The sequence below is a fragment of the Notamacropus eugenii genome, chromosome 5, assembly GCF_028372415.1.
Source record: "Notamacropus eugenii isolate mMacEug1 chromosome 5, mMacEug1.pri_v2, whole genome shotgun sequence".
Classification (NCBI taxonomy): domain Eukaryota; kingdom Metazoa; phylum Chordata; class Mammalia; order Diprotodontia; family Macropodidae; genus Notamacropus; species Notamacropus eugenii.
The window spans coordinates 3,919,290-3,942,175 of record NC_092876.1 but is presented as its reverse complement, the minus strand read 5'-3'; the positions used below and the strand labels follow the sequence as shown (position 1 = coordinate 3,942,175).

Sequence of the window (22,886 nt, the reverse complement as noted above, 5' to 3'; positions counted from 1 at the left end):
GATATAGTCAATTATGCTGATAGTTTTCCTAATATTGAAATAGCTTTGCATTCCTGTATAAATTCTACCTGATCATAATGTATCATCCTTGTGATAAGTTGTAATCTCTGTTAATATTTTATTTAAATTTTTGTATCTATATTCATTAGGGAAATTGGTCTATAATTTTCTTTCTCCATTTTGGTTCTTCCCAGTTTAGGTATTAGCACCATATTTGTATCATAAAAAGAACTTGGTAGGACTTCTTCTTCATCTATTTCCACAAACAGTTTATATGAAATTGGAATTAATTGTTCTTTAAATGTTTGATGGAATTCACTTGTAAATGAATCTGACCTGGAGATTTTTTCTTTGGGAGTTCATTGAGAGCTTGTTCAATTTCTTCTTCTGAAATGGGGTTATATATTTTATTTCCTCTTCTGTTAATCTGGGCAATTTATATTTTTGTAAATGTTCATCCATTTCACTAAAATTGTCAAATTTATGGGCATACAATTGGACAAAATAGCTCCTAATTATTGTCTTAATTTCCTCTTCACTGGTGTAAATTCACCCTTTTCTTTTTTATATTGGTAATGTGGTTTTCTTTCCTTTTTAAAAATCAAATTAACCAAAGGTTTATCTATTTTATTGTTGTTGTTTTACAAAACCACCTTTAAGTTTTATTTATTAGTTCAATAGTTTTCTTTCAATTTTATTAGTCTCTTCTTTTATTTTCAGAATTTCTAATTTGGTACTTAATTGGGGATTTTTTAATTTGTTCTTTTTCTAGCTTTTTTAGTTGCACATCCAACTCATATATCTCCTCTTTCTTGATTTTATTCATATAAGCATTGAGAGATGTAAAATTTCCCCTAAGAACCACTTTCACTGCATCCCGTAAGTTTTGGTATATTGTCTCATTATTGTCATTGTCTTGGGTGAGGTTATTGGTTGTTTCTATGATTTTTTGTTTATCCCACTAATTCTTTAGGATTAGATTACTAAGTTTCCTATTGAGTTTTAGTCTATCTTTCCATGGCCCTTTACTACACTTAATTTTTATTGCCCTATGATCTAAAAAAGATGCATTTAATATTTCTTCCTTTTTACATTAGATTGTGAGGTTTTCATGCCCTAAAATGTAGTCATTTTTTTTATAAGTGCCATGTACAGCTGAGAACAAGGTATGTTTCTTTCTATCTCCATTCAGTTTTCTCCAGAGGTATGTCATATCTAATATTTCTAAAATTTCATTCACCTGCTTAACATTTCTCGTTTATTTTGTAGGTAGATTTTTTTCTCTAGTTCTGAGAGGGGGAGGTTGAGGTGCCTTACTAGTATAGTTTTGTTGTCTGTTTCTTCCTGTAACTCTCTTAACTTTTCCTCTAAGAATCTGAATGCTATACCACTTGGTACATATATATTTAGTAATAATATTACTCCATTTTCTATGGTACCTTTTAGCAGTATGTAGTTTCCTTCCTTATCTCTTTTAATTAGATCTAATTTTGCCTTTGCTTTGTCTGAGATCAGGATTGCTACCCTTGCTTTTGTGAAATTCAGCTGAAGCATAATATATTCTGCTCCAACATTTTACCTTTACTCTGTGTGTATCCCTTCAAGTGTGTTTCTTGTAAACAACATATTGTAGGATTGTTGTTTTTAATCCAGTCTGCTATCCACTTCCATTTTATTGGAGAATTCATCCCCTTCAAATTCACAGTTATTATTACTATCTGTGTCTTTCTCTCCATTCTCTTTCCCCTTGTTTATGCTTTTTTCTGTTCGGCCTTGAGGCCGAAGGGCTACCCGAGTCTTACCTTACCTGTCGCAGGTCTTTGGCGGCCAAACTGGATAAACATATTGAGAGAAGAGACTTTCCAGAGTCGAACAAGGGTTAGGCTTTATTCAGGGTCTTGGTTACATGTGCAGGGGGAATTCTTCCTCAGGAGAGAGGAATCCTCCTCCTCCCAAGGAGGCAAAGATCATACAGCAAGAGAATGGGAGTGGGAGAGGGGAGGGACCTTCTGCCCTCTAAGGGCCCCTCAGCTGGAAGAGCGCCTTCAGGCTTTCCTGACCCTACTTAAGCTCTCTCGCCGCATAGTTTGCATCTGAATACCGTGCCTGCTCTCAGCCTTTAGCTAGTCAACAACAGGTGTGCTCAGACCATGGGTTAATCTCAAGGGTGGGATGCTCTCCCCAGCACGTATCCCACGGAGAAGAGGCGGAGATACATGAGATAGCCCGTGTCTCATGCCTCAATTCCCAGCTTTTCCCTGGGGGGCCTCATGAGAACTCTAAGGTTTAGAAGTCCTCACCTTTACCTGCCCGAGACTGTCCATGTGAAACTGAGCTTACACCCCCAACATTTTTCTCTCCTTTCAACATTTCCCTCTTCACTAGTTTTGCTTTTGACCACCACATTCCTCAATCTGCCCTCCCTTCTATAAACCCCCTCCCTTTTCTTTCTCTTTTCCTTTACTTCTTCCCTTACTTCTATCTGCCCCCTCCCATTTCTTTCTCTTTTCCCCTCCTACTTCCTATAGGGTAAGTCAGATTTCTATACCTGAGTATGTTATTTCCTCTTTGAATCAAAATTAATGAGAGTGAGGTTCAAACAATGCTCATCTCCCTCCCTTTTCCCCACTGCTGTAATAGGTCTTTGTGCCTCTTCAAATGATGTAATTTACCCTTCTCTGTCTCTTCCTTTCATCTTCTCCTAGTACAATCCCTTTTCACCACTTAATAAGATTTTTTATCATCACATTAAAGTCAAGCTCTCTCCATGCCTTCCCCTTCTACATTCTGTAATAAAGATACAATTCTCAGGAGTTGCAAGTATCATCTTCCCATCAAGGAATATAAGCAGTTGCCCTTATTCAATAAAATGGTTTTTTTCCCTTCCTATTTACCTTTTTATGTCTCTCTTGAGTCTTTGTATTTGAAGATCAAATTTTCTGTTGAGCTCTGGTCTTTTCATTAGGAAGTCCCCTATTTCACTGAATATTCATCTCCTTCCCTGAAAGATTATGCTCAGTTTCACTGGGTCCTTGTTTGTAATTCAAGTTTCTTTGCCTTATGGAATATCACAGTCCAAGCCTGCTGTTCTTTTAATGTAGAGGTTTCAAAGTCCTGCGTAATCTTGACTGTGGTTCCACACTATTTAAATTGTTTCTTTCTGGCTGCTTGCAGTATTTTCTCCTTGATCTGATAATCCTGGAATTTGGCTACATTATTACTTGGCATTTTCATTTTGAAATTTCTTTCAGGAGCTGATGGGTGGATTTTTAAATTTTTTTTTACATTTTCACCATGTTTTATAGAAGAATTAAAATGAATGAGAGAAATCATATAATAAACCAAAATGTAATACAAAAGAAAATGTTCCGCTACATTCTGTGACAGAATTCCATAGTTCTTTCTCTGGATGTGGAAGGCATTTTGTCTTAAAAGACCACTGGGAATTTTTTAAGTTCTAGCATTGCAATGAAGTTCTAAGTCTACCAGAAAAAATCCTCACACTGTGGTTGTTGCTGTGTACAAAGTTCTCCTGCTTCTGCTCCTTTCACCCAGCATCATTCATATAAGTCTTTCCAGGCCTCTCTGAAGTCTTCTTGTTCATCATTTCTTATAGCATAATAGTATTCCATTACATTCATATACCATAATTTAGTCAGCCATTCCCCAATTAAAGGGCATCCCCTTGATTTCCAGTTTTTGGCCACCACAAAAAATGCTGTTATAAATATTTTAGTACATGTGGGACCTTTTCCTATTTTTATGATCTCTTGGGGATACAGTCCTAGAAACAGTATTACTGGGTCAAAGGGTATGCACATTTTTGTAGCCCTTTGGGCATATTTCCAAATTGCTCTCCAGAATGGTTGGATGAGCTCACAGCTCCACCAACAATGAATTAGTGTTCCAACTCTCCCACATCTTCTCCAATATTTATCATTTTCCTGTTTTGTCATGTTAGCCAATCTGATAGGTGTGATGTACCTCAGAGTTGTTTTGATTTACATCTCTTGAATCAATAGTGATTTAGAGCATTTTTTCATATGATTATAGGTATCTTTAATTTCTTCCTCTGAAAAGTGCCCATTCATACCCTTTAACCATTTGTCAATTGGGGAATGACTTGTATTCTTATACATTTGACTCAGTTCTCTATATATTCTAGAAACGAGGCCTTTATTCCTGAGATTAGCTGTAAAAATTCTTTCCCAATATACTACTTCCCTCTGAATTTTGGTTGCACTGGATTTGGTTGTGCGAAAACTTCAGTTTAATGTAATCAAAATTATCCATTTTTGCACTCCATAATGCTTTCTATCTCTTGTTTAGTCAAAAATTCTTCCCTTCTCCATAAATCTGATAAATATGCTATTCCTTGCTCCATTAATTTGTTTATAGTATCAATCTTTATACCTAGATCATGTACCCATTTGGACTTTATTGTTGCGTACAGTGTCAGGCATTGGTCTATGCCTAGTTTCTGCCACAATATTATCCAGTTTTCCCAACAATTTTTGTTGAACAGTGGGTTCTTATCCCAGAAACTGGGGTCCTTGCATTTGTCAAACAGTAGGTTGCTGTATTCATTGACTACTGTGTCTTGAGTACCTAGCCTATTCCCCTTGTCTGTCCTTCTGTTTCTTAGCCAATACCAAGTGGTTTTGATAATTGCTGCTTTATAATACAATTGGAGATCTGTCAGAGCTAGGCCACCTTCCCTAGCATTTCTTTTCATTAGTTCCCTTGATATTCTGGACGTTTTGTTCTTCCAATTGAATTTCAATATTATTTTTTCTAGCTCTAGAAAATAATTATTTGATAATTTGATTGGTGGATTTATTCCACCCTGAATAAATAACAGGTGGATTCTTTAGATGACTATTTTACCCTCTGGTTCTAGGACCTCAGCGCAGTTTTCCTTGATGATTTCTTGCAAGGTGCTGTCCAGGCTCTTTTTTTCATCATAGCTTTCACGTAGACCAATAATTCTTAAATTATCTCCCCCTGGATCTATTTTTCAGGTCAGTTTCAATGAGGTATTTTATTTTTCTTCTATTTTTTCATTCTTTTTTGTTTGATTATTGATGTCTCATAGAGTTATTAGCTTCCATTTGCTCAATTCTAATTCTTAACGAATAGTTTTCATCAGTTAGCTTTTGTACTTCCTTTTCCATTTGGCCCATTCATTTTACTTTTTAAGGAGTTTTCTTCAGTGAGTTTTTGCCTCCTTTTCCATTTGTACAATTGTATATTTTAAGGAATTGTTTTCTACAGTCAATTTTTGCCTTTCCTTTTCCAAGATATTAACTCCTTGCATATTTCTCATTTCTTTTCCCAATTTTTCTTCTGCCTCTCTTATTTGACTTTTAAAACCCTTATTGAGCTCTTCCAAAAAGGCTTTTTGGGCTTGAAACCAGTTCATATGCCCCTTTGGGGTTTCAGATTTGGGTATATTGATAATGTGATCTTCTGAATTTATGTTTTGATCTTCCCTGTCCCCACTGAAAGAATCTATGCTCATTGTTCATTTCCACTTTTTGCTCATCGTGTTTGACTGTTTCCTGGTTTTTAAAATGGAACTCCCCTGCTGGAGTGGAGGGGGCACTGTTTCAAGCTACTTGTGCTCAGAGGCAGGGATCTGATCCCTGATTTTGTGTGCTAGGGCCTCAGGTGCTGGTAGCTCGAGTCTGTAGGGGTGTGACAGCTTACCTGGTGCTGAGCTGGGGTTCTAGTGATGGTGGCTGCCATGTGCTGAGGCCATGTGGAGCTTTTCTGTGTTTCCCTGGCCCTACAATGAACTCTGGGAAGGGGCGGGGGGTCTGTTTAGTCCCTAGAGGATGCCTGCCCACCTGGAATTGTGCTTCTTTGAGTTGTGAATTCAGCACAGGGAGGTTGGGCTGCTGGAGAAAGCCTGCCCACTGGTGCAAATGATGGTTTTCCAAGATGGAGTCTACCAGTTCCCCTGCCTGTGCCAAGGCACAAGGGGAGGCCTGGTGTCAGTGCTTGCCTGCTTCACCACCCAGAGGCTCAGGATCTCGCATTGTTTTGTTGAGTTGGGGTTTGCTGCTAGCATGCCTCCTATGCTGTACTCTTCCCCTTCCACCAGAGCCTCCACCCTCAAGCCTTCCAGGCTAAAAGATTGCTGTACCCCTTCTTTCTGCTGGCTTTGCTGTGCCTGGATTTTTCCTGGGGTGACATTTTCTGGGTTTTTAGAGGTCAAGAAGAGTGAGAGGAACCTACTGCTTACTCTGCCATCTTGGCTCCTGGAAGTGCAAGTCCAAATGGAGAAGTTTTGAATGCTATGGATAAGTTCACTTACCTTGTTAGTGTACTTTCAAGGGATGTACACATGATAATGAGGTTGTGCACACATTGCCATAGCTAGCTCAGTATGTGAAGGCTCTGAAGGAAAGTGTGGGAGAGAAGCATTAGACTGACCACCAAACTGAAGGTCTACAGAGCTCAGGTGCTGACCTCACTGTTGTACCCGTGTGAAATCTGGACAGTCTACCAGCTCCATGTCAGTCAACTGAATGGCTTCCATTTGGATTGTCTTAGGAAGATTCTGAAGCTCAGCTGGCAGCATGAGATACCAGACACTGAGGTACTTTCTTGAACTAAAGTGCCAAGCATTTCAACTCTACTGCAGAGAGTGCAACTCCAATAGGGTGGTCATGTTGCCCAAATACCAAATGTATGCTTGCCAAAAAGTCTTATTTTATGGAGAACTCACATAGGGCAATCACTCACATGGTGGTCAGAAGAAATCACACAAGGATACTCTCAAGATCTCTCTTGAGAACTTTGGAATTGATTTGGGTGACATGGGAGACACTGGCACAGGACCACTCAGTTTGGTGTGCCCACATGAGAGACAGTGGTGTGTTCTAAGAGCAGAGTTGAAGTAGCTCAAAAAAAAAATGCAAGCTGTGCAAATTTAGAGAATCCACCCCAAACATTCAAATGGACTATTTGTGCCTGACCTGCGGTAAAGCATTCAGAGCTCAGATTGGTTTGATCAGCCAGTCAGACACAGTGTAACTTTACTCTAGTGTAGTGATGTCAATTTGGTCCTCTTTGAGAATGAAGGACAACAGTCAAGCAACCATATGTAATAGACAAAGAGGATTCCACATGACATAATTTCTATTATTTATTGCTTGATTTTGTTTTTGAGATATTAAAAAAGTCAATATGGCACTTTCAAATTTGTCCAGATTCCCCCCGATCTTCCTCATATTAGTCACTTTGGGGGCTTCACATCTTCATCAACAGTGAATTAATTAAGGTATCTACTAATTATAAATGAATTTGAGCATACATTTTAGCCTTTTAAAATTTAATTTAGATAGTGGAGCAGATAAGATTTCTGTTCCAGAGGGACCTGCAAACCTCTTGCAAAAGGTTCATCGCGCTGCGGATACGGAGCCCAGCCCAGCCCTGCACCGGCTGCGGCAAAGAGAGGAACAGATCCTAGTGGATTTCAGGGATGGGATCTCCAGCGGCCGCGCGGGTCCCTCCACCCACAGGTGACGGGGGTTGGTGAGAAGGTCTCTTTGGTGGGTCGAGAGGGGAGTGGGGTGCCCCCATACTCAGGCCCCTTTGGAAGGCAACAGCGGAGGTGGGAGCAGACCGGGGCTCCCCAAGCAGGCAGGAGCCCAGATCCATTGTTGAAGGTCTCTGCATAAACCCCCTGAGGGAACTGAGCCTGTGAGGCGGCCCTGCCCCCGCCTGAGCACCTGAACTTAATCTCACACTGAATAGCAGCCCTGCCCCCACCCAAAGCACTGAGGCTGGGAAGCAGCATTTGATTCTCAGACCCCAAGGGCTGGCTGGGAGGATCCGGAGGCAAGGTGGGTGTGAGGAGAATATTCAGAGCTCAAGTCACTGGCTGGGAAAATGCCCAGAAAAGGGAAAAAAACCAAGACTATTGAGGGTTACTTTCTTGGTGAGCAGGTTTCTCCTCCCCTCCCTTCTGATGAGGAAGAGCGGTGCTCACCATCAGGGGAAGACACGGAAGTCAGTGCTTCTACATCCCAGCCCACTCAATGGGATCAGTTCTGGGAAAAGGTCTTAAAGAGCCCAAATAATTTTCAAAATCATGATAGAGAGGTGGAGGAAAAACTAGGAAGAGTAATAAAAGACTTGCAAGCAAAGTATGAACAACAAATCAGCACCCTGCTAAAGGAGACCCAAAAAAATGCTGAAGAAAATAACACCCTGAAAAATAGGCTAACCCAATTGGCAAAGGAGGTTCGAGAAGCCAATGAGGAGAAGAATGCTTTCAAAAGCAGAATTAGCCAAATGGAAAAGGAGATTCAAAAGCTCACTGAAGAAAATAGTTCTTTCAAAATTAGAATGGCACAGGTGGAGGCTAATGACTTTATGAGAAACCAAGAAATCACAAAACAAAACCAAAAGAATGAAAAAATGGAAGATAATGTGAAATATCTCATTGGAAAAACAACTGACCTGGAAAATAGATCCAGGAGAGACAATTTAAAAATTATGGGCCCACCTGAAAGCCATGATCAAAAAAAGAGCCTAGACATCATCTTTCATGAAATTATCAAGGAAAACTGCCCTGATATTCTAGAACCAGAAGGCAAAATAAATATTGAAAGAATCCACTGATCACCACCTGAAAAAGATCCAAAAAGAGAAACTCCTAGGAATATTGTGGCCAAATTCCAGAATTCCCAGGTCAAGGAGAAAATATTGCAAGCAGCTAGAAAGAAACAATTCAAGTACTGTGGAAATACAATCAGGATAACACAAGATCTAGCAGCTTCTACATTAAGGGATAGAAGGGCATGGAATAGGATATTCCAGAAGTCAAAGGAATTAGGACTAAAACCAAGAATCACCTACCCAGCAAAACTGAGTATAATACTTCAGGGGAAAAATGGTCTTTCAATGAAATAGAGGACTTTCAAGCATTCTTGATGAAAAGACCAGAGCTGAAAAGAAAATTTGACTTTCAAACACAAGAATGAAGAGAAGCATGAAAAGGTAAACAGCAAAGAGAAGTCACAAGGGACTTATAAAAGTTGAACTGTTTACATCCCTACATGGAAAGACAATATTAGTAACTCTTGAAACTATTCAGTATCTGGGTACTTGGTGGGATTACACACACACACATGCACACGCACACACTCACAGAGACAGAGTGCGCAGAGTGAATTGAATAGGATGGGATCATATCTTAAAAAAAAAAAATGAAATCAAGCAGTGAGAGAGAAATATATGGGAGGAGAAAGGGAGAAATGGAATGGGGCAAATTATCTCTCATAAAAGAGGCAAGCAAAAGATTTTTTTTAGTTTGGGGAAAAAGAGGCGAGGTGAGAGAAAAACATGAAGCTTACTCTCATCACATTCCACTAAAGGAAGGAATAAAATGCACACTCATTTTGGTATGAAAACCTATCTCAATACAGGAGGGTGGGGGACAAGGGGATAAACAGTGTGGGGGGGATGATGGAAGGGAGGGCATGGGGAGGAGGGTACAATTTGAGGTCGACACTCACAGGGAGGGACAGGATCAAAAGAGAGAATAGAAGTAATTGGAAGCAGGATAGGATGGAGGGAAATATAGTTAGTCTTATATAACACGACTATTATGGAAGTCATTTGCAAAACTACACAGATTTGGCTGATATTGAATTGCTTGCCTTCCAAAGGGAGGGGGAGGGGAGGGAGGGAGGAAAAGAAGTTGCAACTCGAAGTTTTAGGAATAACTGTCAAGTACTGTTCTTGCAGCTAGGAAATAAGAAATACAGGTAAAGGGGTATAGAAAGTTATTTGGCCCAACAGGACAGAGGAGAGGATGGATACAAGGACAGAGAGGAATGATGGAGAAGAGAGCGGAGTGGAGATGGGGGCAATTAGAATGCTCGGTGTTTTGGGGTGGGGGGAGGGGACAAGGGGGGAGAAAATTTGGAGCCCAAAAATTCTGTGAAAATGAATGTTTAAAGTGAAATAAAAAAAAGAAAGAAAGAAAAAGAAAATTGCAATAAAATATTTCTTTCTGAGTAAAAAACAAGGCTAAATAAATAAGATTATCTAGGTAGAGAGTTCTGTGCGCCTTACAGGCCCACACTTTCCTCCTGTCTTCTGGTGCTCTTCCCAGGTGACTTAGCCTGTCTTCTCTCCCTATTACCCAGTATAAAAAGGCCATGTATCAGAGAATTATTGGAAAGGCAGAGTGGGAAAAGACTGGCTTTTGAATCAGAGGAGCAGGTTTGAATCTTGTCTCAGCTTCAAGCTTCCAGCATGACTTTGGTTAAGTCTCTTTATTTCCCAGGGCCTCAATTTTCTGATCTGTGAGGTGAATGGGTTGGAGTAGATGAGGAAAACTGAGCTAGAAATCTGTGGATAGATTTCAGGGTATCCGGGAACTTGAAGGGGAAAGAAAATCACAACTTTATTATTTTTACTAAGCCCTAAGAAAATTTGAACATTTCCTTCAATTATTGAAAAACATGAGCTTGAGAGGGGTTCCATAGCCTTCATTAACCAACCCAATGGTCATAACACACACAAAGACTCAAGGTCCAGAACTCAGGACTAGGTGATTTCTAAGGTCTCTCCCAGCGTGAACTCTGGACTTCTCGGTGGCAGTAACTCTCAGAGTGTGATCTGTGGACTCCTGGGGTCCATGAGGTCAAAACTATTTTCATAATACCAAGATGTTTTAATTTAAGATAATTTAATATATAAGATAGTATATATGTGTGTATTCACACATACAGATTTTTGCTGAGTTGTGTCTGACTCTTGACGACTGTACATCTTAGTATGCTGACACAGTCTATGGGGTTTTCTTGGCAAAGATACTGGAATGGTTTGCCATTTCCTTCTCTAGTGGATTGAGGCAAACAGAGATTAAGTGATTTGCCCAGGGTCACCCAGCTAGTCAGTGTCTGAGATCAAATTTGAACTCAGATCTTTCTGATTCCAGGCCCAGTACTCTATCCACTGAGCCACCTAGCTGCTTCTTAAATATGCATACATACACATATATGTATATCTATCTATTTACCTTTTTATCTATTGACATACATACATACATATATGCAGACCTATACATATACACACACAAATATACATATATATATACATACATACATACACACGCACACACACAAATACAGGGCAGAGTGAGAGAATCCAAATCCAAATAAACAAAAGCTCTTTGGGAGGTCCTCAATAATTATTAAGACTATAAAGGGGTCCTGAGATCAAAATTTTTTGAGAATTGCTGTGCTGCATGTTATAAAGTTCAATGGAAAATGAGTTATTATAAGAGCACATTTCCTAGATCAGTGTTCAGGCTAAGATAGATTTCCTCTTGGATGCTACCAGAGAGAACCTTGCTAACCCATGGGCCCGGACCTTGAAGACAGTCTTATCCTGAAGTTTCTTGAGCCCACAATGTGGGGAAACAGTTTGGAGGAGCTGGGACCTGAGCCTGCAGAGGGCACAAGTTCTCTTTCCCTAGAATTTAAAAACAAGAGGCTGGTATTTATTTAAACCTTTTGATCAGTGTTTGTTTTTACACCCCTCCTTCCCTTCCTCTTTGGCATCTACCTGCCTAAAGTTTGTAAATTCGTGGGAAGATGTCGTTCTGTTTATACTGACTTCAAAGAATTTTATTTTCTGGGATTCTCCCCACTGAAGCTGAAGGGGTTGTTTATAATTTAGACACCGCCACAATTCAATTTAATTTAACAAACACTGAGAAATGGTGTTACCTCTTGGTAGGCAGGAAACAAAGGCCCTCAGGATTTCAGAACTGGAGTCATTTAAAAATAACATTATTTTTTTTTTAATTAAAAGTTTACTCATCAATAAACATAAATATTTCCAATACAGAGAATAAAAAAAAAATTTAATTTAATTTCTGAATTTACACATATTCCCCCCCTCTTGATCTTCCCCAGATTTTTGAAACTAATATGTAGTCAAGGAAAATAAATTTCCCCAAATATTTGTCATTTCCATAAATAAGATGAAAGTATGCTGTAATAAATGATGGTGAGAATTGGAAAAGAACCTGGGAAGGCTTATATCAACTACTATGAAGAGGAGTGAGCAAAACCAGAACACTTTACAAATAAAAGTAAGATTGAAATGAAAAATAAGGCCAGAAACTTAAGAACTCTGGTCACTGCAATAACCAACTATGTCTGCAGAGGACAAAAGATGGATTATGTTACCCATGTCCTGACAGAGATGAGGGACTCAGAGCATAGGATTATACATCATTTGTTCTTTGACATGGACAATGAGGGAACACTGTACCATTCATAAATGTTTATGAATTCCCTCTATTATTGGTGATTTCACTTCCTTATCACCTCTACCAATATTAAAATCTTTCCAATTATTAGTGATATGCATTAGCGTTTACAGATGTGGGCCATTTTTTATATATGGTCATTGAAAACTTGGATATCTTCCTCTGAAAACTGTTCATTCGTAACTTTTGAGCATAGAACTACTGGGGAATGGCTCATTTTTATGTCTGTATCCATTCTTTAAATACTTGGAAATGAGACCTTTATTGGAGAAACTCACTGTAAGTCATGTCCTCATCTAGTTACTTCCCTTGTACATTTTAGATACATCAGTTTCTTATGTGATAAAAATTCCCCATTTTATTCCATATTCTCTTCACCCCTTCCTCTGTGGACACACTTTTCTCCACTCCATACTTCCAAAATGAATCTTCATCATGGTTCCTCTGATTTGTTGGAAGTGCCTTTTCATGTCTCAGGAATGTATCTATTTGGATCTAATCCTGGTCTACACCATGAGAGGTTGGTCTATACCTAGTTGCTGCCAGACTGCTTGCCAGTTTTTCCAGCATTTTGTAGTGATTAGTAAATCTGGTTCTAGCAGGTGAGATCTTGGGGTTTGTTGAACCCAGGGTTAGTATACTTATTTTCTTTTCAATATAACACATCTTATTTGTACAAGAATTCTATTTTTCAGCAGCACAGAACAATTTCAGTGACAACAGCTTTCTGCTATAGTCTCCAACTTGGTCCTGCTGAATACCAGAGGCAGTTTTGGAAAGAGACATGAATGTACTTTTGATGAGAATACCAATTTTGAACTGGAAGGGATGATAGAAGGCATTGAGTCCAACCTCTCCATTTTAACTTATGTATTTTAAGTTCTGAACTATCTCCCTTCCTCCATATATGTATATTAGTTTTCAAAATTCATTTTTTATAATATTTTGAGCTTCAAATTTTTCCTCCCTGCCTCCATTCCATTCCCCATCCTGAAGACAGTAAGTAATCTGACAGAAGTTATAGATATACTATCATGTAAACATATTTCCACATTAGTCATATTCTAAAAGAAGAAACAGAGCAAAAGGGAAAAGTCACCAAAAAATGTGAAACCAATATGCTTCTATTTGTATTCAAATGTCATAGATCTTTCTGTAGATGTGAATGGAATCTTTCCATCATGAGTCTTTTGGAGTTGTCTTAGATTGTTGCATTGCTAAGAAGAGCTAAGTCTATCCTAGTTGATCATCACAAAACATTACTATTACTGTGTACCAATGTTCTTCTGGTTCTTCTCACTTTGCTTTGCATTAGTTGATGCAAGCCTTTCTAGGTTTTTCTGAAATCTGCCTGCTCATTCCTTCTTATAGCACAATAGTATTCCATTAGATTCATATGATAACTTGTTCATCCATTCCTCAATTAATGGGCATTCCCTCAATTTCCCAATCTTTGCCAGCACAAAAAGAGCTGCTATAAATATTTTTGTACAGGTAGGTGCTTTTCCCTTTTTTATGATCTCTTTGGGATAAAGACCTAGTAGTGGTATTGCTGAACCAAAGGGCATGCACAGTTTAACTGCCTTTTGGGCATCGCTCCAAATTGCTCTCCAGAATGGTTGAATCAGTTCACATCTCCATGAACAAAACATTAGTGTCACAATTTTCCCACATCTTCTCCAAAATCTATCATTTTCCTTTTCTGTCACAGTCAATCTGATACAACCTCCCCTTTTGGGAGATGAGCAAATGGAGGCACAAAGAGGTTATTCCCCACCCAAAGTTACACAGTGAGAGAGCATCTGAGACAAGATGTGAAGACAAGTCTTCCCAACTCTAAATTCTTCTCCCTGTCCATTACAACATACTGTTTTCATGTACACTCTTTTAAATGTCAATTTGAAGAAAGAAAAAGTGACTAAACTACCCCTATCTTTTAGGCCACACACTTTGCTATGAGACTTATGGAAAAGTAATAGTAGTGAGCTCACAAGTAGTTCACCTTATATAGTGATTTCATACATGCAAAGCACTTGATAAATACTGTCTCATTTGATTCTCTCATCAACAGTGGCAAGTAGGTGCTATTATCATTCCCATCCTACAGATGGGGAAACTCATCCAGGAATAGGTTAAGTCCTTTGTCCTGGGACACATAGCCAGCAATCATCAGACACTGATTTGATGTGATGTCTTGTGAAGTCAGGGTCAGCCTTCTCTCCATTGTGCCACCCAGCAGATTAAAACATCATTACAAAATGAATGTCCAACTGATACTAACCTATTTCTACTAGGGCTTTTTGTGCCAGCCAACATTATGAGACAAAGTGACTACCAATCAAGTGGGCAATAGCAAAAAATACCATGGAATGTTTTAGGGGAGTCATGAAAAATATTAAGATTTCAGAGAAAAATGCAATATAAAATATGTAATGTCTCATGATGACTGTGCTGGACAAAGAAACTTTCTCTCGTTTAATTAGTTCTATAAGTTTTATCTCCATCAAGATTTTTCAAGTATAGATGCATGTATGAGCTCCAGGTGAAGACCTTCCCACAATTATTGCTTTTATAAAGCTTCTCTCCATTGTGAGTATTGTGATGTCTAGTGACCTCCATCTTCTAGGGAAAGGTAGGACCTCACTGAGCACATTTATGTCTTCCCTTCACTGTGAATCCTTGACATAAAGTAAGAGATGATCTCTGGCTGATGGCATTCCCACATTGAGTCCTTATAGCACTTGTTCCCAAGATGAATTTTCTGATGTTTAACAGGCTCCATACTCCATTCGGATGCCTTTCCACATTCAAAACAGGCATTTGCTTTCTATCTCCTGTGAATTCTCTGATGAGAAATAAGGGATAACTTTAGCCTGAATGATTTTCCATGTAGATCACATTAATTAGGTATATCCCGTAGTATGGATTCTCTAATGTTTAGGAAGGAAAAAGTGTGCATTAAAAGCTTTACCACATTCTAGACACTCATAAGGTTCCTCTCCAGTATGGCTTCTCTGATGTACAGTAAGATCTGAGCAATATTTGAAAGCATTTCCACACTGATTATATTCAAAAGTTTTCTCTTCTGTGTGGCTTCTATGATTTTCAGCAAAACTGAAGTTGTTTGTGAAATCCTTTCCACATTTATCACATTCAAAAGGTTTCTCCCCAGTGAGGATTTTCTGATGTTCTTCAAGAGTGGAGTGCTGTTTGAAAACCTTTTCACATTTATCACATTCAAGAGGTTTCTCTCCACCGTGGATTCTCTGATGTACAGCAAGAGTGGAGCTACATCTGAAAGCCTTTCCACATTGATTACATTGATAAGGTTTCTCACCAGTGTGGATTCTCTGATGTACAGCAAGACTGGCCTTTTGAGTGAAAGCCTTCCCACATTTATCACATGCATAAGGCTTCTCTCCAGTGTGGATTCTCTGATGTAGAGCAAAATGGGTCCTCTGTTTGAAAGCCTTTCCACATTGATGACATTCATAAGGTTTCTCTCCAGTGTGGATTCTCTGGTGTCTAGCAAAATGAGCCCACTGTTTGAAAGCCTTTCCACACTGGTTACATTCATAAGGTTTCTCTCCAGTGTGACTTCTCAGATGTACAGCAAGACTGAAGCTGCATCTGAAAGCCTTTCCACACTGGTTACATTCATAAGGTTTCTCTCCAGTGTGGCTTCTCAGATGCACAGCAAGACTGAAGCTGCATCTGAAAGCCTTTCCACATTGATTACATTCATAAGGTTTTTCTCCAGTGTGGATTCTCTGATGTGTAGCAAGACTGGAGCTCTGTGTGAAAGTCTTTCCACAGTAATCACATTCATAAGGTTTCTCTCCAGTGTGGATTCTCAGATGTAGAGCAAGATGGCTTTTATATCTAAAAGCCTTTCCACACTGATTACATTCATAAGGTTTCTCTCCCGTGTGGATTCTCTGATGTTCAGCAAGGTTGGAGCTCTGTGTAAAAGCCTTTCCACATTGATCACATTCATAAGGTTTCTCTCCAGTGTGGACTCTCTGATGTTTAGCAAGATGGCTTTTATATCTGAAAGCCTTTCCACACTGATTACATTCATAAGGTTTCTTAGTGTGAATTCTCTGATGTATAAGGAAAGATGAGGGTTCACTGAAAGCTTTACCACATTCATGACACTCATGTGTTTTCTCTCCAGTCTGAATGTTTTGATGGTCAATAAGGGACGACTGTTGACTAAAGTCTTTCCCACAAAGATGACAATCGTAAGGTTTCTCTCCTGTATGGAGCCTGTGAAGTCCAGCACAGATTTGTCTCCCACTCAAGTCACAGGAACCATCACTCATGAAGCTTTTCTTGTGAGTTTCTTCCACAGAAATGCTTAGTTTTGCAGTAGTCTCTTTCATCTCAGGTGTAACCTCTCCTGAAAAAAAACAAGCAATAAAACACATAAGAGAGAGAGAGAGACACGTACATACATATATAATTATATCCCTGTGGCAGAAAGTAACTGATCTACATCCTGCTTCCCTAGACTAGTAGAAAAGTTCAAATTTAATTGAAAGAATCAACCATTTAAAAATGCCATTACCTCGCACCTGCTAGATGATTTTGATTTACAAAGAGCTTGATGCTCAATCTCACTGGGTCATCACAACACGCCTGTAAGACTCACAGGCCCATCATCCTCATCACGTTCACAAATTATGCCATGAGCTCAGAACGGCTGAGTGCTCTGAACAACATCCCTGCAGCTGAGACTAAAACTCCAACCCTGTGACTGAGCATGCTCTGTCCACGGTACTAGATGGCCTTTCTAGCCTTGTACTTTTCTAATTTTTTTATTGCATGTTGATATATTCTCTCCCTCTCTTTGGGTCTTCCTGTTCCCTGACACACAACAATATTGAAATTAGGCCAATAATCCTGCAATGGGGCTTTAAGTTCAAGGGAAAAGAGGAGTCAATCAATGGGACAAATTTCATGGTTGCCTGATTTTAAGAAATTGCCACAGCCACGCCCAATCCTGAGCAACCACTGCCCTGCTCAGGTGGTAGCCATCAGCAATGGGCCAGAACCTCCACTGATAGCAAGATCGCCACTCACTGAAGGCTCAGATGACAGCTTTGATTAGCAATAACATTTTTAAATTAAAGTATATACATTTTTGGCATAGTGGTCTTGTACATGTAATGTATAATAGGGTGGTGTAGACATAACTTTTATATGTAGTAGGAAATGAAAAAATTCATGTGACTCATTTTATTGCGATATTTGTCTCACTGAGGTGCTCTGGAACTGAATCCACAGTATCTCTGGGGTGTACTTGTATTTTTATCCATTTTAATTTGATTTTGACTCTTTCCTCCCTAATTCTGCTCTACACCATTAGCTTCACTCCTTGGATTCCTTCATTTTCCATTGCACTAATAGGAATTCTATTCCCAAACACTCTTTTCCCTGAATCAGCTAAGAGCAATGCTCCTGATCTCTTGCTCCCTCTCAAACCATCTCCATGTTTGTGTGCCAGACTGGGAGTTCCCTGACAGCAGGGACTGGTTTATCCCTTTCTATGTACCCCCCAAGGCTTAGCATAGTGCCTAGAAAAGTAGAGGCACTTAATCCATGCTTATTGACTGACCAACAAGGCAGAGAGCTGACACCAGGCTACAGGCCTCAGTCCTTGCATTCTGGTCTCTTTCTAAGTTGGCAAATGCTGGTTTTGCCCTCACCCACCCTCGTTTGTGTCTCTTTCTTGAACATTACCCTCTATGTTGAGTGACGTTTGTCTGGTTCTAACCCTGATGGGACCTGACCAGACCCATAGTGAAGATCACAAAGCCTTCTTTCTCAGCTCTTGAAGCATCTCATACCATAGGACATTTGGGAGTTGCTCCCACCTATTTCCCCAAACTGAGAGTGGCTGTCACCTCAATGAGTCTGGCCAATGATTTTCCAAGAAGGGGCCAAAGACTGAACTTTAGAGATGATTCATATAAACACAGCCTTGGATTAAATCTAAGTAAGGCAACAACCTTTCCTACAACTTAGATGCTGCTGAATGGAGAAAGAGAAAATCACAAAAGCAGGCTAAGTCCACTACACATTTAGGCTGCATCATTTCAGTGTGATCCTCACTGTGGCAAAGCTATCCTGTGACATGTCCCTAACTGACTTCCTAGGGGTAGCGCGCATGGATGGAGTACTGGTCAGGAAAACTCAAGCTGAAATCCAGCCTCACACACTTACATGCTGTGTGACCTTGGGAACATCACTCAGGCCTACTGTCCTCAGTTTCGTCATCTGTAAAATGAGGCTGAAAAGGAAATGGCAAACCCCTCCAGTATCTTTGTCAAGAAAAGCCCAGATAGATCATGAGAAGTCAGAAATGCCTGAACAACCACATAACTGACTCCCTATCTCATTCACCACAGCAGCTTTTGCAATTCTTTTCATTCTTTCCCAATCCTCCCTTAATGCTTGCTCCCACTCTCCAACTAATCTTCTCAGCAAAGAAATCTGGCTTGTTTCATTGAAAAAATTAGATATTTATGAAGAGCTATCTTATCCTCCTTACCTGCCAAAAAACAGTGCCTTCTTTTCCTTTTTGACCCCGGTGTCAGATGAAATGGTCCTCCCTCTGCTAGTTAAAGCAAACTCCTGTCCCTCTGTAAATCATTGCATTCCAGCATGCCATCTTCCTCAGCATACTGCCTCTCTAGTATCACGCCCTCCTTTTAAAAAAAATACTTATCAGTCTCTCCCACACTAAGGATTTCTTCCCTAATTGCCACAAATCAAACCATTTCTGTCGAATTCTCAAAACATGTTCACTTGGTTCATTTAACCTTAAGTGGTATTTTCCAATATTTTTCTTCCATTTCTTGGCTAGACAACTGGAGATGTCCATTTACAAATGGTGTCTCCAACTCCTTTCCTTTGCTTTCTCTGAAATTCACTGCAGTCTCGTTCCCAATTTCACTGTTCAATGGAAACTCCTCTCTCCAAAATCACCAAAAACCTCAAAGTTGCTCAATCCATTGACCATTCCTTCATCCTCATCTTTCTTGACTTCTCTGTAGGTTTTGACACAGTCAATCACCTTTTCTCTCTCTCTGGGTTTCAGTGATCCTCCTCTCCTGGTTCCCTAAGTTAAACTCATTCTTTTTCCCTTAACCCTCTCCTCTTCCTATTTTCCTAATGCTCTCCAAGGCATCCTCCTAATAATGTAGACTCACAAATGAAGTGTTGCATACTCCTCAATGACTCTCATACAGAGTCCTGACTCCCATATTCAATGTGCTGCAAAGTCCTGTGATTCCACCTTGGTAACATCTCTCCCGGACACCCTCGTCTGTCCCAACACTGGTTCAGGTCACGATCACCTCACAAGAGCCTGCTACTTGCTCCATGTGCCTCAAGTCTCCTCCCAACACCAGTCATTCCTCCATCCACTTATCAAAGTTCACCTTCCTAAAGTTCTATACTGACCATGTCACCATGCACTCAACAACCTCCTGTGGCTCCCTAGCAAAAGGATCAAATGTAAAATCCTCTCTAGGACTACGGAAGCACTTTGTCACCTACCCCTCTCCTACTCTTCCAGTCTTCTTTGCCCTATGTCTCCATCAATTGTGCTATCATCCAATAGTAATGGGCCTCCTTTCTGTTGTGTGAACAGAACACTCTACCTCCTGACTCTGGGCACTATATGCCATCCCTGTGTCTAGAATGCTTGCCCTGCCTTCCCTGAAGCCCCAGCTAGAACCCACCTTCCACAATAAGCCTTTCCAGTCCTTCACTTTAGGGTCTCCTCTCTCTCAATGAGCTCCAGTTTGTCCTGCCCATGACAGGTTTGTACACTGTTGCTGGCACACTGTCTGTTCCCCTAGTCTGTGAGCTCCAGGACAGGAGGGAATATCCCTTGTATCTCTTATACCCCTGGTGCTTAGCAGAGGGTCTGGCACATAGCAGGCACTTAATAAATGTTCATAGACTTGAAGAAGGTCTAAGAAAGTGCCCATATTAGAAAACTTAGCCCCTTTGGCACTTTCAGGGAAGTTTCTGCCCCCAAATTCCAAATACTGACTTTTTATAGGATCTGAGACTTATCACTGGAAGGGTATTGCAAGGGCATGGTATCTAACATTCTCATTTTACCAATGAGGAAACTGAGGATCAGTGGTTCAGTGACTTTTCCAGAATCCCACTGCTAAAAAGTGTCTCAAAAACAATTCCAAGTCAGGTCTTCCTGCCCCCAGATCTCGCACTTGCTTCACCCCCACACCTAGCAGCCTCTTGTAACCACACCTCTCACACCTGCTTTCCCCTCACTCACCTGGAGGGCAGCTCCTCAGGCCTTCTTGCTCCAGCAGCCAGGGTGCTTCTCTTTCCTCCAAATAAGAGATCAGATCTTTTCTGGGAACTGGTAGCCCTGGCCATGGGGAGTCAGACATGAGGATGGAAAAAACCTTGCAATTAAGTTCTCTTCAGGGAAAAACTACTCTGTTTTGAGAATCACTCCATCATGTTCACTCACATCTGGCATATTCTCCCATTAATGCTTGTAATGCAAGTAATCCAGAATAGGATGTGCCAGATCAGCCTTGAGTTCCAGCAGAAGGTACCTTGCTGAGTCAGCTTTGACCCTGGCCCCTACCCTACTCCTCACTCCCTGAAACCTATAAAAACCTTGCTCCTGTTCATTCAGGGAGTCTTTGCCTCTGCTGGTAACATTCTCCTGCTGGGGTACTCAATGGACCTCAGTCAGTCAAATTCTGATTCTGGGCCAGTCTGTTTTTCCTGCCAGTGGAAGGGCCTGCAAGCAAGGTCACAGGGTGGTGCCCAGAAGTCCTCAAGCAAGGTTTCCATGGCATTGATTTTAGGAGCTTTGGGGAGAGGTGGGGAGAAGATCATGGAGTCAGCCTGGAGTCAGAACATTTGGTGTTAGTGCCAGTTCTTCACAGAAGGATGGACGCTTTGCATAGTTTCCCCCATCAAGAAATGAAAGGCAGCTGGTAGGACAGTGGAGGGAACCCCAGGCCTGGAGTCAGGAAGACAAGGTTTAAATCTTGCCTCGGGAAGATGTGTCACTGGACAAGTCCCTTAACCTCTGTTTGCTACAGGTTTCTCAAAAATGTCAAATGGGGAGAAATCCAGGGGATACCCATCAATTGGGGAATGGCTGAACAAACTGTGGTATATGAATGTAATGGAATACTATTGTGCTATAAGAAATGATGAACAGGAAGACTTCAGAGTGTGCTGGCAGGACCTATATGAACTGATGCTGAGTGAAAGAAGCAGAACCAGGAGAACTTTGTACACAGCAACAACCACAGTGTGAGAGGACTTTTTCTGGTAGACTTAGTCCTTCATTGCAATGCAAGGACTTAAAAAATTTCCAATGGACTCGAGGCAAAATGCCTTCCACATGCAGAGAAAGAACTGTGGAATTGGATCACAGAATGAAGCAGACCGTTTTCTTTTGTATTATGTTATGTTTCATTTTATGGTTTCTGCCATTCATTTTAATTCTTCTATGCAACATGACTAAGATGAGAATGTATTTAATAGAAATGGATGTGTAGAACCTATATAACATTGTATGCTGTCTCAGGGAGACAGGGGGGAGGGAGGGGAAAAAAATGTAAGATATATGAAAGTGACTGTAGAACACTGAAAACAAAATAATTTAATAAAAAATAAATAAAATTTTTACTTTTATTAAAAAAATGTCAAACAGGGATAATAATATCACGTAATGACATCATGTTGTAAAGAAAGCACTTGACACAACAGCTGGGGAACAGCAGCTGAACAGAAGTGCTGATTCCCTTCCTTCCTTTCCCACCCTCTGGGCTGGAATATGGGGCAATGGAAAGGAAGGGGAAAGACAAATGTGCCCTACCAGGCACAGCTGGGATCTGGGACCTACAAACTGAGGCTTCTCACTTGGCCCCTCCCAAAGAGGAAGGGGGGGCAGGGCAAAGCTGCTTGAGCAGTGTGCAGACATTGGGCAGACACAAGTCATGACCAGGGAGAGGCTGGACTACCTTATCGGGGATTACTTCCACACCTGAGATGCTTCAACACTGATCTGATCTTGGACCTCAAGCTCCCTAGAATTGGCAGGAGACAGTTTCAGGAGCAACCAGGAAACCTCCTCTGTTCTCTTCATACAATGTACTGACCTTTTAGAGGAAACCCAGGCAGCAGGAGGCCCCTGTCTTTAGGACACAGGAGAGCAGTACTTTTCCCTTTCTAGTAAGTGATAAATACTCCAAAGCCAGCACACTCAGGAATGGAGATATTCCGTTTGATTGTACACTGAGAAGGGGAAGTGTCCTTACCCAGGGAGAACAGGTTCCAGGCATTCTCCAGCATGACCTCCTTGTACAACTCCTTCTGAGGATGATCCAAAAGGCCCCATTCCTCTGGGGTGAAGTCCACAGCCACATCCTGGAATGTCACCGACTCCTAAACCATCAAAAGTCACAAGATTGAGAGCTGAGACTCTAGAATTCATATAGTCTAACCATCAAATGAGAGGAGGAAACTGAAGCAGAGAAAGATTTACCCAAAGGTCGTACCCTGGATGAGC

General features: G+C 40.5%; 1 protein-coding gene across 5 annotated transcripts in view; it reads right to left on the bottom strand.

Moving 5' to 3' along the window:
• Positions 1-11,814: 11,814 nt before the first annotated feature.
• Positions 11,815-22,886, bottom strand: part of LOC140508164 (uncharacterized) — a 29,995-nt gene continuing 18,923 nt past the window's right edge. For 4 of the 5 annotated variants that reach the window (XM_072615933.1, XM_072615937.1, XM_072615932.1 and 1 more), the window contains 3 exons: positions 22,636-22,762; positions 20,622-20,717; positions 11,879-16,706 (listed from right to left, as the gene is read on the bottom strand). In XM_072615933.1, the coding sequence (XP_072472034.1) occupies positions 15,235-16,706; positions 20,622-20,717; positions 22,636-22,762 (1,695 nt within the window). In that variant the 3' untranslated portion in view covers positions 11,879-15,234. Of the gene's footprint in view, positions 16,707-20,621; positions 20,718-22,635; positions 22,763-22,886 lie in introns of all 5 variants that reach the window. The other variant, XM_072615935.1, reaches the window with a different exon arrangement.